This window comes from Macrosteles quadrilineatus, unplaced genomic scaffold, assembly GCF_028750875.1.
Source record: "Macrosteles quadrilineatus isolate MER2022 unplaced genomic scaffold, UCM_ALF_1.0 Scaffold_2__2_contigs__length_208266976, whole genome shotgun sequence".
Lineage (NCBI taxonomy): Eukaryota > Metazoa > Arthropoda > Insecta > Hemiptera > Cicadellidae > Macrosteles > Macrosteles quadrilineatus.
Window position 1 is genome coordinate 126068958 of NW_026542595.1, and position 16159 is coordinate 126085116.

The window sequence follows — 16159 nt, forward strand, 5'->3', positions numbered from 1 at the left end:
AAGGGTTTTTGAAACTTTGGAACTTCCCAAATTATGTAGGAGCACTTGATGGCAAGCATCTCAAATTAAATGCCCACCACATTCTGTAAAGAAATTATAAATATTTACTCAGAAAAGTGGACATGGTTTTCTCATTCATTTACTCACTCAACTCAATATTTATTTACATTTTTGAAAGTAAACACTAAAATTTTAATAATTAGAAAACATATGACTTAAATAAAGAAATTATGGTAAAGTCTAACCATTCTGTATATCAATATTACAATAAGTTTTTTTCTGTGGTCCTACAAGCAAGCTGATTCTGATCAAGACTACACGTTTTTAGTGATTCAAGTTGGTGGGAAAGGAATTCAAGCTGATGACGGTGCATTTTCCTTGTCTGCTTTGTTTAACTGCCTTGAATAATTACACATTTTACATGCCTCCGGATTGTAACCTGCCTCAAAAAAATATCACAGCTCCACCATGTGCTTGTGGCTGATGAAGCTTATCCACTAAAAATGTATCTCATGAGACCATATGCTCGAAAAAAACTTCACCAGCCAAAACAAAGTTCAACTACAGGCTTTCGGGTGCCCGACAATATTGAATGTGCATTTGGCATATTGTTTGCAAAATGGCATATTTTGACCAAAAGCATTGAAACTTATGTATAAAACGCAATAAGAATCATAAAATGTGATTGCCTTCTTCACAATATATTACGGAAAAGAGACGGAAGCCGTGACCCAGTGTAAAGGGAAGTATGTTTCATAGGACAGAGGTGTGGTCCCATTCACAGGCACCGTAGAAACAACAGATACACAAGCAGAGCCAAGAAGATCCGAATAGGTTCACAAAGTACATAAACATAAACAATATTCTGGAAGGTGAGTACAGTGCTTTTTAAATGGACTTAGGCCATGTACTCACTCATGTTGCCAAGTAATTATTAGTGAGCCAAGTTAGCAAACTCCAAAATTGTAGACATTCCAGATGATTTGTTATTGTTTTTAATAGTTTTTATTAGAATTATTTGTTGTAACAATTTTGTTTAACTGTCTAGTTTTGTTCATTTGTAAAGCACGTTAATTAATTGTCACGTCTCTTTTTGAATAAATGTAACACTACGGCTAATAACCACGAGTTTTACTTACGTTGCCTGCAGTGCTGATGCAATCTCATCCCAATATTTGTTACTTCTCTGTTGTAATGGTTTTTATGTTTAACTTGCCATATAGAACATCGTTCATGAACACAGGCGATCAACAATTCTACATCCATTGTACAACAATTATATCACAAGGGGTCAATGCACAATTAATCAAGTAATAGATTAAATATTAATAGATTGATTCCGGAAAGCAAGTAACAACCAAGGTTGAACGACCTTACAGATTGTCCAAGAAAATCCTAAAATGTACCAGAGCGTTCTGGGTAGTTTTTGTTTTCTGATTGAGAAGGTTTGAGAAAGTCCTAGAACATTATATTTTCCAGTACCTGTCGTGTCGCTCTAAATCACGCCGTCCCGCCTCGCTCAATCGCCGTATTTGTTGTTCTCTTGCCGTAAGGTTGGCAACTAAAAGAATATAAAAATGGTTTATTTTACCTTTTTGCGTCGAGCGATCCGTGTGTAGTTAGTACAACTACAGCTGTTTCATACCACTAGGGTACATCATCAGGTTGTTGGCAGAACGTTAGATAAAACAGCATTCATTCATAGATGAACTTGTCGAAATAAATATGTCTATATACACATAATACACGAAAAACATTTAAAAAACACGAATTTACAAACTTGGCCAAGTAACGAACACACGAGACAGGCGCCGATGGATGTTGCGTCATGACTGCTGTCGTGTGTCCAAGCATCAGCTGTTACCCCTCCCCCCCAACTCCTTTATCAGGACCAGTTTTGTTTTGGTTTAAATGAATGGCAGTATTGTAGGTAGATGATATTAGATCTGAATGAAATTTGTTCGTTCAATATATGGTCAGGGTGTTCTTTGGTTTTCCAATAGAGGAGTTCGAAATATACAAGGCATCCAAAGAACACCCTGACCATATATTGAACGAACAAATTTCATTCAGATCTAATATCATCTACAATACTGCCATTCATTTAAACCAAAACAAAACTGGTCCTGATAAAGGAGTTGGGGGGGAGGGGTAACAGCTGATGCTTGGACACACGACAGCAGTCATGACGCAACAATGGTGCCTCTATCTACAGCTTAATAACTAAATCAAGATATTTTGAAAAACCGGACAAAACTAACTATGATGTTGCTTTCAAAGACCTTACCGAAGATTTCAAAAACAGGGGGCTAAGACATCTAATATGCTCCCCAATGGGCTGTATTCGAGACAAAGTAAGTCCAGATCACTTTATAAATAACATCCTTCATTTTCAAAAAAGTACTAAAGCTAAGGTCACTATAGTTTGTTATTCGCACAAACCTCTTCAGATGCTAAAGAACGGTTTAACCTACAAGGACTTCATGCTGCGGATGAAACAACTAGTAAGCGAGATACCTAAAACCAACACATCAATTTCTACTGAAGCTGAAGCAATACCCATTGAACCTGTCGCTGATGTCATTGATCTTGTGGAGACTGCCATTGATTCTGCAACTGTCAACACCGAGACACCTACTGCATCCGTCACCCCTGTACCATCTCACCTTACTTCAACAACAGCAAGCCAATGTGTAAAAGTGATTGTGGCACCCGGCGACCTCTCATATAAGGAGGCGCTAGAGCAGAGTAACAGTGATAGTGCTATGAGTGATCCAGTATGTTCAAGCCTCGGTGGCTCTATGGTTCAGTCACCTCACAAGACTTTAAACTTGTTACATCAAGTGACTCCACCAATAAAGTAGCACAGTTCAAATATTCAGTTTCAATTTTTCATCAAAATATCATGCATTTACCTTCCAGAATCAATTCTTTACAAGTAACACTCAATGAAATAAAACCTCATATTATAATATTAACAGAACACGCCATGAAAGAGGAAGAAATCAACCGTCTTAACATTAATAATTGTTACACAGTGAAATCATATTTTGCAAGAAAAAATACATCTAAAGGTGGTGTTATGATTTTATCAAATATGGAGTTTGAGTTGAGGGGGATGACTGTGCCTGAGTCACTGAGTGATGTTTTGTTAGAAGATATGCAATTTGAGTTTTGTGCCAGTAGCTTTATTATAAATAAACAAAAGTATATTATAGTAGGAATTTACAGATCACCTAATTCAATTGTAAGCATATTTTTAGATAGGTTAAGTATTCTTATTGAGTATTTGGATAAGAAATGTGACAAATTGGTTGTAGCAGGGGATTTTAACATTAATGTACTTAAAAATGATAACAAACACAAATTATTCAAAGAAATGTTAAAAAGCCATAATATGAAATACCTAGTTGATTTTCCTACAAGGGTTACAGAAAACACAAAAACAGCTATTGATAATTTTTTAATAAAAAATATAGATTCATCTAAAATTAAGGTAGAAGGTCTAATAACCTTTTTATCTGATCATGACGGTCAGTTACTAGAAATTAAATCAAACAATTTAAAAAAAAATATTGGGCGTCCTAAAAAACAAGAAATACGCAAGTTTTCACCAGTAAACATTGACCTTTTTTCTTCTTTTTTGTCTAAAGAAACATGGACTGATGTATATAACGCTGCTGTGGAGGATAAATATGATAACTTTCACAAATTATTATTTTATTATTTTGATCTAGCTTTTCCAAGAACGTTAATCACAAAAAATAATAAAAAACAAGTTTGGATTACAGAGGACTTAAAAACCAAACGAACTACTATAATAGAACTAACCAAGGAGTATCGCAAGAATAAAAATAGTAGATTGAAATATCAGTTAGACCAGGAAAAGAAAGATTATAAGACTAAACTAATCCAAACAAAAAAAGATTTTTTCAACAGTAAAATTAATAATTCTTCAAACATACAAAAAACAGTGTGGAGTATAATTAACTCTGAAATTGGGGATAAGCAGGAAAAACAATTTTCTAATTTTAATCTTAAAGTAGGTACTGAAACAATTTCTGACCCACACTTAATCTCGAATACCTTTAATGATCATTTCATTAATAGTGTAACAGACGTAGATAAAAGTAGTGACAGTAGCTTTGTCAAGGAAGATGTAATCATTAACTCAAACTGTCATCTGACTGTAAAACCTAAGTTTAGATTTAAACAATTAAATGAAAGGGAGGTGGAAAAAATTATAGAATCTTTAAAAAATAAAAATTCATATGGTCATGATGAATTGCCAGTGACAGTAATTAAAGCTGTTAAAAGTAAATTAAGTAAAGTCTTATGTCATCTAATAAATTCGTCCTTTGTATCAGGCATATTTCCAAAACAATTAAAGCTTGCAAAAATAATTCCATTACACAAAAAGAATGATACAGCAGACGTTTTAAACTACCGACCAATATCTGTACTATCATCTGTCTCTAAGATATTTGAGAAAGCAGTGCATTTGCAGTTATCTGAATTTTTGGAAACAAATAACTTATTGGATGATAACCAGCATGGGTTCAGACATGGTAGGTCAGTTGTTAGTGCTGCTGTATCTTTCATTGAGTCTGTTATAGACTCAGTAGACAAAGGAAATTTTACAACAGGTATATTTATGGATATCTCAAAAGCTTTTGATAGTGTTAGACATTCAAAGCTAATAGAAAAACTTCAGGTTCTTGGTCTCTCTCAAAATGCTTTAAATTGGTTCAGTTCTTACCTCCATGATAGATCTCAGTATGTAGAAATTTCCCACTTAACTAAATATAATAAAATTACTAAAATATCATCAAATTGTAAGCCAATCAGGTTTGGAGTACCTCAAGGATCAATTCTTGGGCCTTTGCTTTTTCTTTGCTACCTGAGAGGAGTAAACAGCGCATTAATCTATAAGCTTAATAGTAAGTTGTGTCTTTACGCTGATGATTCAAATCTCGTTTTATCAACTGCCTCACAAGAAGAAACTGAAGTGTGTTCTTACATTGAATTGGAAAACCTTGGAAACTATTTGAGAAATCACAATTTACTTTTAAATCCACAAAAAACTAAATTTGTAATGTTCAAGACAGCTCAAAGTAAAATACTACTAGAACCTTTAATAATACATGATAACCATAACATTGAACACGAAAAAAGTATAAATTTTTTGGGACTGACAGTAGATCAAAATCTGAGTTGGGACGAACATGTGCATAAAATTTTGGGCAAAATTAATTCAGGAATTCACGCATTATCTAAAATGTCTTATTACTGTGATCTGAAAACATTAAAAAATATTTATTTCGCCCATGTTCACTCTCATATATTGTTCTGCATAGCGCTGTATGGTTCAACAAAAAATTTAAATTTGGAAAAAATATTAAAACAGCAAAAACGAGCAATCAGGATCATGCTTAAGTTAGAGTATGATGCACCAGCAAAAGAACATTTCAAAAATCTAAATATTTTAACTGTTTACGGGCAATATATTATTGAAACTACTCTCATTGCAAAGAATTGTACAACTATCAATTTTAAGTCCCCAGCTCATTCGTATAATACTAGAAAGAGAAATGAGGTTATCCTGCCACATAGATTAAAGTTTTTTGAAAAGAAACCAACCTACACAGGATATACTTTTCTTAAATATATTCCAGAAAACATAAGAAGAGAAAATAATTTAAATAAGTTCAGGAAATTGCTGAAAGAATATTTAATACAACTGGCCCCTTACTCCATAGAAGAATTTTCCACCTCCCAGATATAACCTACTGTAGATATAATTATTTTTGTTATTACTTTTCATTTTTGCTTGGTTAACTGTAAATAGTAGATTTTAATTAGATTTAGTATTGTATTATATATGACGCTATTTACTGTACAAACTATGTACAAAAAATGAATAAAGAACTTTGACTATGACTATGACTATGACTAACATCCATCGGCGCCTGTCTCGTGTGTTCGTTACTTGGCCAAGTTTGTAAATTCGTGTTTTTTAAATGTTTTTCGTGTATTATGTGTATATAGACATATTTATTTCGACAAGTTCATCTATGAATGAATGCTGTTTTATCTAACGTTCTGCCAACAACCTGATGATGTACCCTAGTGGTATGAAACAGCTGTAGTTGTACTAACTACACACGGATCGCTCGACGCAAAAAGGTAAAATAAACCATTTTTATATTGCAATTTACGATCCAGAGGCTAACCCATCATGAAACTAAAAGAACGTAACAAAAGAGAAAGGAAGAATGTAAAAAAATAACATCACAAACTGTAATACTGAAAGTTTTATTCATTTATGGTGTACAATACCTCAATATCAACAAAACAGTGTGACAGAAATAAAAATATAAACAAAGCTTTCAGTCATATTAATTTTAAATTAAAAGACTAATTTAAATCTATACATTTACTTGATGGTTGTATAAAACAATAAAAGAAGCACATTCTAAACTAATGGTACTTGTAAAGAAATATTTTAGAAACAAAAGCTTTTATTGTCCTTTTAAGGAGTTTTCAATATACAAAAAATATAAAAAAATAAACATTAATTTTAAATAAATGAATTGGGGTTAAACATTGAGAGAAAGTACAGAATCTAAAAATTTAGATATATTTATTACTGACTAGTTAATTTTTTTTACATTATGAACACAACATGTAACAACAAAACAATGAGAACGTTTCTTTTCACAATGTACACATAAAAACTTGTGATTCAAAATATACATACATGAACAACACAAAACTAGTGTTATCAATATTTCAGCAAAATATATTTACACAATTTCTTAAACAGATATCTAACGATAACTAAGACCATAAATTTATATGTACATTTAGTATTTAGTCCTAAATATATCTTTGGGTCCCATTCTAACAAAACTGCTTGTTTACCGACTAAATGTCCCTTTTGTTAGAATTGGATTAGATTTGTGTTATAATGATTAAAATAATGCTATTTCACATCAAATTTTGAAAGTTATTAATGACAAAAAGTACTTATATTTTTTGCTCGTAACTACCTAACAGAAAATGTTAATAAATATTGGATAGATAGTTCTAATTAATTTAATAAATTTGTATATATATTTTCCATTATGCTTTAGAAGTGATAGTATGTCACAACAAGAAGTATTATTTTTGTAAATATATTATTAAGTAACAATATTATAACTTCCTATTTTTTACAAGACGTTGAATATTAGGATTTGAATGTTATACTGTAAGTTACAATAGATGAACTATGACGTATTAATGTTTCAGCTATAAAAACTCCTGACAGGAAAAGAATCTGTCCAAATATTACAAAAGTGTATTGAGTATTGGTCTAAATAACATGTTCCAAAATATCTATATCTCTATATATTTCCAACTATTCACAGTTTGGCAATTAAATATTTATTTGACACAACTTCGACACGGAAGCCTAAAGCGGTTTGACCATCAGGCACTAAACAATGAAGCAGAGTACAGCAACTATGTCAATGTTTTCTGATTCTATTTAACAGTATTATATATTCACAATTTTCTTTTCTTACTTTCCACTAGCAGGCCACAAGGGTTACAAAAGAGAATCCTGGAGTTGGGTTTCTATTCTCCTTCGTTTCAGAGGGATATAGTAGGTAGACAATTTACATATTGGAATGAAATAAAAAATATCTATTACTTATTCAAATACTTAAATTTTGTGCACTTGAAAAGAAAAAAAAATTCAGTTACTTTTACACATTTCAACTTGAAAAAATCAAAACTGTTAAATATGATGGATTAAAATTTAACGTAAAACATTACTTGCTGAAGATTTCAAATATGACAATCTTGATGACTTGACTACGCACCCGACGATGGAGTTATCTCCGAAACGGCCGTAGTGCTCAATTAACTCAGGATTGCGAAGACTGTAAGTAGCCTTTATATATTTATGACGACAATCTGTAGGTAAAATTATCTTTGTGACATTCAGTTGTGCAAAAGATATAACTATCATGCATAGAGTATTGCTAAGAGTTAATCACTTTGTCAGGTTGTAATAACTGTAGACTACATCAATAACATTGATACCACAGCTTTTCATAGACATGTTAGACATGGGTAGGCCTACAGCGGGAGTATCATAGACACCGATCATTTCAGCATTAAACAATGAAAAATGTTCACTGTATTGGTCGAATGTTGATTGTCTTTGGTTAACAAAATTTGGAGTTTCGAAAGGTGTGTTGGAAAATGCCAAACGTAAGCAATGGAATTTATCACAGAAACACAGCTTTTGTTTGATCTGTTTTTGTCTTGATGTCAAATTTAAAAATAAACGATTCATATCGTATAACTGTTTCTTCTTGAGCAAAAAATGATTGGTGTTACACGCAAATATTGAAAAGTAAATTATCAACTTTAGTATGAATTTTAATACCTAAAGATAACAAATAAGAAATAAGATTTGATCTCAAACATAAATTAGAATACCTGAAAGCCTTAAAAGTTTGACATCTCAGAAAATACCATATCATTAAATCTATGCACAGCAAATTTGTGTGAATTGAGTAATGGTTTCTACAAGGAAATATTTTAATGAGCATAATGAAAAAGTATAAAACGTTTAAGATCAACTTTGCTAGTGTGAATGTCTTTCAAGATCACCTAGATATTCATCATTATTATAAGAGTTATATTTAGTTAAATAAATTAAAGCTTGAACGGTGAAGGATTACTTGATGTCCCTTTTTTCAAACATGGCAGCCATATCACGAATGCAGTAGGAAGGCGATTTGGAGCTCCCACTATTAGCTCGCTGCCGACTTGAGCTACAGGATAAAAACGTTCAAATTAGAAGAAAAGTCATCAAAACTTAAGTAACATTTGTAAAAAAAACCCAAATAAATCATAAATTTTAGGCTCACCTAAAATCGGTAACTTGCTTGTACCTCATAAAAAGTGAGCTCTTCAATCAAATCAACCAACAGTTTACAAAAGGTCTAAGTTTTTTTACTACTAATCCTAACAAAGACTTTCATGGTAATGAATTAAGTACCGAAATGGCTCACTTCAGTTGAATAATTATAGAACAAAAACGAATTGACAACCAATTGAGAAAATTACTAATTCAAATTACCATTATCTTTTCCATAATGAGGGTACAAGTTTTTCATAAAAATGTAAATTTAAAATTTAAAACACAACCCGATAAAGTAAAATGGTTATATCACAACATACCTTGGAGGCTTAACAAGATCTGTCAAAGATGTCCTCCTCTTGAAGTCAGAAGAATCGGAGTCGTTCTTGATGACTTCAGTAAACGACGAGGACAGCTGGTTGACTCTTCTCTGGACCAAACTCTCGTCTGGTGACCTACACTCCTCACTACCCCTCCAAGATCTCCTTTCAGACTTCCCCACTTTCGGCAACACACTGTCGTCCTTCTTAAACGAAGATATCCCAGACAGATTAAGATCTTCCGGTCGGTGCCTCCTGTCACTAACACTTTTAGCGTCCCTTGCACTTCCATAGTCTGTATTTAGACTAACCGATCTATTAAACACTATTCTATCAGGTATCCTTTCAATTTCAGGAGACTTGTTCTTCGGACAAGAATCCCATCCAGGTGCTTTCGTCTTGGTCGGTGAATACGATATACTAACTAAGGTTTTACTCGGTGACTTTTTCAATGGTTTAGAGTCAGAAAGCCGGTTTTCCAATTCCTTTTCTCGCAGTACCTGCTCGTTCCCACTGTCCTCAAGTTTACGGGAGGGAGATCGCCGGGACCATTCCATACTCTCCAGGGAATCTCCCCCACCACAGTTGTTTTCATCAGTGTCTACTGCTCTCACATTTGCTTTCGCCTTCAACCTCCTGATCATCTCTTCGTCTTTGTCGTCATTGTTGTTGAAACTATCCGTCCTGTACTTCTTCCTCAGGAACGTTCTTCTCTCCTCCTTGTACTTCTCTATCCTTTCTCTCCGCACAGCCTCTGAGTCCACTGAGTTGTCGGACTGTTTCTGCTCCAGGTTATCCTGGTTCTGGATGAGGTCCGGAGACGTCTTGACTCTGGTCAGAGGTTGGTTGTCCGAGGGGAAGGTTGAAGCGTCCAGTGATGTTGTCAACGTCGGTGCGTTGTCTTTGCTGTTCTGACGACTGACCCTCGCCTTCTGACAAGGTGGAAGCGAGTCTCGAGACTGGGACCACTCGAACCTCGACATGAGCTCGTGCACGTTGCGTCCACTGTTGGTCGTGTGACCTGTCAACAAATAATCCAACGAAGCATGTGAAACACATTTAAAGGGAATTGATATTGTTTCAAAAACAAAAATACAGTAGAACCTCTTTAATCTGAACTAATGTGGACCAGGGGTAGTTCGGACTATTGAATAGTTTGGATTACAGAACATTGTTGTTTTTACATAACAATAGCTAAAACGTGGCTAAAATTGTTCGTAATTGTTACGGGTAAAGTGAAAAATACATTATAAAGAAAAATATTGTGTTTATTTAATGCAGTGTCAGTATACTTGTGAATAAACTGTACATTGTGAATAAACTGTATATTACAGAAGAAACAATTACGGTGGGTATATCAATAAATACAGTATACAATAAAGTACTACTGTACTGTGTATAGAGTACAGCAATGAGGCATTTGGATTAGTGGATCTTTGGATTACGGATGTTCGGATTAAAGAGGTTCCACTGAAAACCCTAGTTTTTAAAATAATACTAGTCTTATATCTCATTTTGTACACTTAATTTAAGCGTCTTTTTGAGTTTGTTTGAAGTTGAGTTTGAAGTTGTTTTAAGGGTCAAAGTTCAACTCAATTACAATTTCCTTAAATCTCAGTGTACAAAATAAAAATGGTGTACATCAATGTCCACTTCTGCACATTAAATTAGGAAAATGCACACACATATGACCTTTGTGCTGGAAAAGTGTTTGATAGCAAAGAGGATTCAATTTTAGTAAATTAACTTGATCTAATTAAGAAGAAATGTTACCTGTAGTGCTACTGGAATTAGTCTCTGGCTCCTCGACCATCTTGCATTCCTTTTCAGACTCAATCTTGCAAGTGCTGCCATCCAAACTATAGCTGAGAGCTCTACAATCCCTGGACGTGTCAAAGCTATCCATTTCACTCAGATGACAATCTATCTGTTTGTCCGTATCTTTATCACTGGTCGAACTGTTTTCCAGCTTTCCCGAAACAATTTTCTCATGCCCTTCAAGAGATTCTTGTGTAGATTTTGAATTAGTGTTTTCACCAAACAAACCCACACTCTGTTCTTGTTCGAGTGAATCTTTCGACCTTGAATTTGACTCAAGCAGCATTTCCACACTTTGCCCCGTACCCTGTACAGAATCTTGAGACTTGGAATTTGATTCCTCGCAAATCATGTCTACACTTCTGTCGTCGTCCATAGCAGATTTTGAGTTTGTGTCACAAACCATTTCCACACTCCGGTTCTGATCTTGCAGAGATTCTTGAGCAGATTTTGAATTTGAGTAGTCAAATAGCATTTCCACGCTTCGTCCGGGTTCTTCGTAGCTGGTTGAGATCGCTTCAACATCATCCATCGTCGAGTTTTCGTACAGCAAATCCTTATCGCTTCCTTCTGTTGATACAATATTGTTGGTTTCCAAAAGCGGACTGACTGATACTGAAGTGACACTTTCCGTTTGCATTGTCGGAGTGTTTAGGCTGTCGGATGACTCGAGTCTGGCTTCCTCAAACCTCCTGGAGACCGAGGTGTTCTGGTCCGGCCCTGCGGACTTGATGTTGCTCACGGGAGATCTGACACTCTCGATGGCCTTGTCTGGAGTTCCGTTGTTCATCGGACTGATGAGAGCAGTTTCCTCTTCCTCCAGAGATGAAACGTCCTCTGCAGTGAACGGTTCCATGGTCTCCTCCAACAGCTGGTTGATCTCATGGACTGACCGCTTCAGGTACTTCACTTGTTGGTAGACCAGAGAGTCAGCCAGTGGCACAGTCTGGAACATACAGACAATTGGTAAATATTGATAATGTTTAAAGGGCTCTCAAAGATAACAAAAGAGCGAACAATTCCCTCAACTGCTTGTTGAAGAATATAGCCAACCACATGGGGTGTGTACTAGTGTTGTCATTTGCATCTCAGATTTTGGTGTGAGACAGATGAACTTGGATTTGATGCCTGGTATATCTCAATAAAGTTTTAAGGAGTTGATGTAGAAATTCTTAAGAACCTATTTGAGGAACTAACATCTGTGAAATCGATTATGAGATTGAAGTTAATTTGTGAATTGGAGAGTTGTGTTGCAAACTTTAAAGTGGTATTAAAATACCTGCTACATAATAAGATAAGATAAGATAAGATAAGATATTTATTGCCGTTGATCATTTTTACATGAGATGGGCATGGTCAACATAAATATATATATACAGTCAATAACATCAAATAATATCAATAATATCGATAATAATCATCAATAATATCTAAATATATTTAAATTAAAACTAAAGTTGCAACTCCAGCCTAGTACCCAAACAACAGCTTCATAAACATTAAATTAATAAAATTGGTAAACCTCATCCAAACAAACAAAAGTTAATGCTTATCATTAATTTGAAAACTTAAAATATATTATCTATGTTGGTGGCCATAAACTCATTAATAGTAAAGAATGGATTGTCTAGAAGCCATTGATACATCTTGGTTTTGAAGCCTTTAAGAGGAGTGGTGTGAGCATTATCGGGAAGCTTATTAAAAAATTTAACACAATTTACCATGTAAGAATTTCCAAACTTTGTTAACCTATGTTGCGGGATTTCAAGTTTGTTTTTTCCTGGTATTGTGATTGTGTACCTCACGTCTAATAAAAAAAGAATTTAGATTTGTTTTTGTGAATATTAATACATGATAAATATACAAGTTAATAATTGTAGGAATCTTCAATTGTTTGAAAAGACATCTACTATGATCTCCAGGCCTGGCTTGACAAATGGTTCTAATTAATTTTTTTTGAAGAATCAGGGCATCTGAGACATTTGCAGAGTGTCCCCAAAGTATGAGACCATAAGCAATATGAGACTGAAAGAGTCCGAAATAGGCAGTCCTCAGATAGTCAGTAGAGATTATGGAGCTCAGTTTCCAAAACAAACAATTGACCCTTGAGAGTTTTTTACACAAATTTACAACATGGTCATTCCATGTGAGCTTTGAGTCTATGTGAATTCCCAGCAGTTTTACAGATTGATTTAGATCGATGATTGATTTTGATTGATAGTTTTGATTTTGTGAAAGACTGAGCAAAATATTGAAAATTGCTCATTGGTATCTTCGCTTTGTTTTAAAAATAACAGCGAATATATTTGAAATGGAACTATCATATTGGGGTAGAAGAAAGGAGGAGCATAAATATGAATAGAATATAAAATATAGCATATGACTTAGCAAAAAACATACACATTAACAACTATTGTACCGTACTTCGTGAGTTTCGCGTAACTTATCACTGCAGTATCATCCCAGAATCTTAACTATTAATGTCAATCAATACAGGAAACAGGTGTTCAAACAAAGTAACTAAAAGTAATTTAGAAGAAAAAATGAATATGAAAAATAATAGATTACAAAAAAATAATTGAACATAGTGTGGGTAGAAACTAGAAATTATCAAGATTGACCTTCTTCAGTAAGTCATACTTCCATAGCTTAGTCATACTTCTCACATTCAAGTTTCCCTATTCACATTCTAATGAGAGTTACTATGATAGCCTGTTTATTTGGTAAAACATTCCAAAATTATCAGATTTGAATATTTCACAAGTGGTAAGTGACTTGCATCAACCAAAACATGCAGCCAATAGTTATGGCAAAATCAAAATCCAGTCATTTTGAATATCAAATTCCGATCAAAGTCTTGTGAAATAATCACAGATTATGCAGTGAAAATTGATTAACACAGCTGTTTATCTTTATTAGAATTATTCCTTAGACTTAAAATTGATTTATGAAACCACATCAAACATCACATCAAAATCATTCAATCTTTATATACGATAATAATTAATTTGCAATCATATTTAACTTGTTCGCAAGGCAAACAGTTATTGGTTGTCAAAATACAACCTAAGACGCAAAATAGATAAAAATATAATTAACATTTTTTAATTTACCCATATGAAATTGCTAGTTAAAATAAAGAAGTTGTAAAAATTTCAATTGTTGAGGTTTTTGTGTTGCACTGTACTAAAGTTCCAACAGTAAAGCATATAATATATAATTGTGAAAACGAAAACCTACAAAATGCTTCATGAAACAAACTCTCACATACCTACGCATAAGCAACACATGTGAAGTGCTCATCTGTATGGTATGCAGCTAGTAAATACTTTGATCATGTGTGCAACTGTGGAATTCCAAGGCCACCTTTATCTTCCCCTTCCCATTCTGATAACTACTTTTGTCATACATTATTTATCAAGACTGCAAATCTGACAAAACAACATTTGTATTTGTTTACATATTCAATCTCTGGCCTTACCCTGCCTTACTTGATGATTCTTGTCAAATTTGAATCATAATAAATCTTATTTTATGATCTTTGACCAGCTTTTAACAGATTTTAATCATTCAAGCTTTTAAGTTGTTATTGCCATGGTCTGTAAATGTTAAAACAATGATCAGTAGCAAAAGAAGGCATACATCTAACTCTAATTTTTCTCAAAAGTTGTTTGGAATTTTATGTAAAAGAATATTTACAATTATTTTTCATAGATAGGTTTCCAAGATAAGCATTTTGATACTAAAAAGTGTGTTTAATCAATTTGTTGCTTGTTAATATAATTGAAATGTGGAGAGTCATAATCAAAATCGAATGCCCTATAAGACCAGTAACTCCTTTGTTTACAACCAACCAATACACCTTTTATATTATTTAAGTTGTACCTTTGACTTAAATGAATAACAATTGTTGTTTGGTCAAAAAACAAAACAATGTCTCAGCAAAATGACTAGATCATGTGTTGTTAGTTTAATTATTTAACCGTTATTAAGAAGAAAACCAGCAGAATGTAACACTACTCCAACTACACATACATGACTCACTTGCACTACAAACAGAAACATCTCCGTTACCACTCAAAAAACTAGGTAAATTAAATAGTTTAAAATCATGCAATTGATTAAGAGAGAAAGGAAAAAATAACACAGGTTAGTTTTCTCATGCTTTAATAAAGTAAAGATCAAAACCAAAACTAAGCCGAGAGGTTCAAACACTGACCTGGACGTCTTCGTAGAGGTGTTCCTCTGGGTTGACTGCAGGGGTGGAGGGGGGAGGAAGGTTATGGTTGGAGTCAGGACTCGAGTCTAAGACCAAACACTCGTAATCGTTTTCTCTGTCTGCCTCAGCAGGGCTTATGAGTGATCCCAAAGAGCTGATCCGCAACCTCTCTCCGACCAAACACTCCTGGTTAGGAATTTCCTCGTAAGGGCTTTTCATCACTGGTTCATACAGCTCCGAGTCTTCCAACAAAGTCACATTCTCGTAAAAGTTCTCCTTCTTATCGTCGTCGACCGATTCGTAAATAGAGCTCTCTTTGACCTCTTCGTACTTGAGCATTTTCGATTCCGACATGACGGCGTCCATTATTTCCGCAGTGATGTTGCAGTCTATCCTACAGAAGTCTTCTCCGTCCAGATTCTCGTACTGGATCTCGTTATCGGACTTGTGGTTTGTACAAATCCCCAAGTCCCCGTTTTTCAAGAACCCCTGAAAGCTGAGTCTGTTTCGGGAAACGTTCTCATACTGAGGCGGCTGTGGCGAGGGGGACTCGTCTGTGAGGGGGGTGTACTGCGGGGTAGTGACGGGGTGAGGGGTGGGGGTGTCAGGGGTGGTCAGACCTGACAGTGTGAGGCTCTCGTTCTCTGACACTGTTGCCTCGGCCAGCGAGGGACTGTGCTCTTGTGATGGTGGACTTGTGTGAATCTCGGCTCTCGTCTCTACCTACAACACCAACATTGCAATACCAACCGCCTCTCCTCCACCAGCTCACAGCAAACTGATCACTGATCTCAGGTCACTAATCTTAGCTCACTGATAGCGTTCTCCTCACTGATAACAGTTCACTGATTACAGTGAGATAAAATAATACACAAAGCACAA

At 34.5% G+C, this 16159-nt stretch overlaps 1 protein-coding gene across 4 annotated transcripts in view; it reads right to left on the reverse strand.

Annotated features, from left to right (window-relative positions):
• Positions 1-6626: 6626 nt before the first annotated feature.
• Positions 6627-16159, reverse strand: part of LOC128983900 (GTPase-activating protein CdGAPr) — a 131993-nt gene continuing 122460 nt past the window's right edge. For 3 of the 4 annotated variants that reach the window (XM_054403159.1, XM_054403157.1, XM_054403158.1), the window contains exons 17-20: positions 15278-16000; positions 11014-12004; positions 9241-10261; positions 6627-8831 (exon numbers count right to left, since the gene is read on the reverse strand). In XM_054403159.1, the coding sequence (XP_054259134.1) occupies positions 8735-8831; positions 9241-10261; positions 11014-12004; positions 15278-16000 (2832 nt within the window). In that variant the 3' untranslated portion in view covers positions 6627-8734. The remainder of the gene's footprint in view (positions 8832-9240; positions 10262-11013; positions 12005-15277; positions 16001-16159) is intronic. The other variant, XM_054403160.1, reaches the window with a different exon arrangement.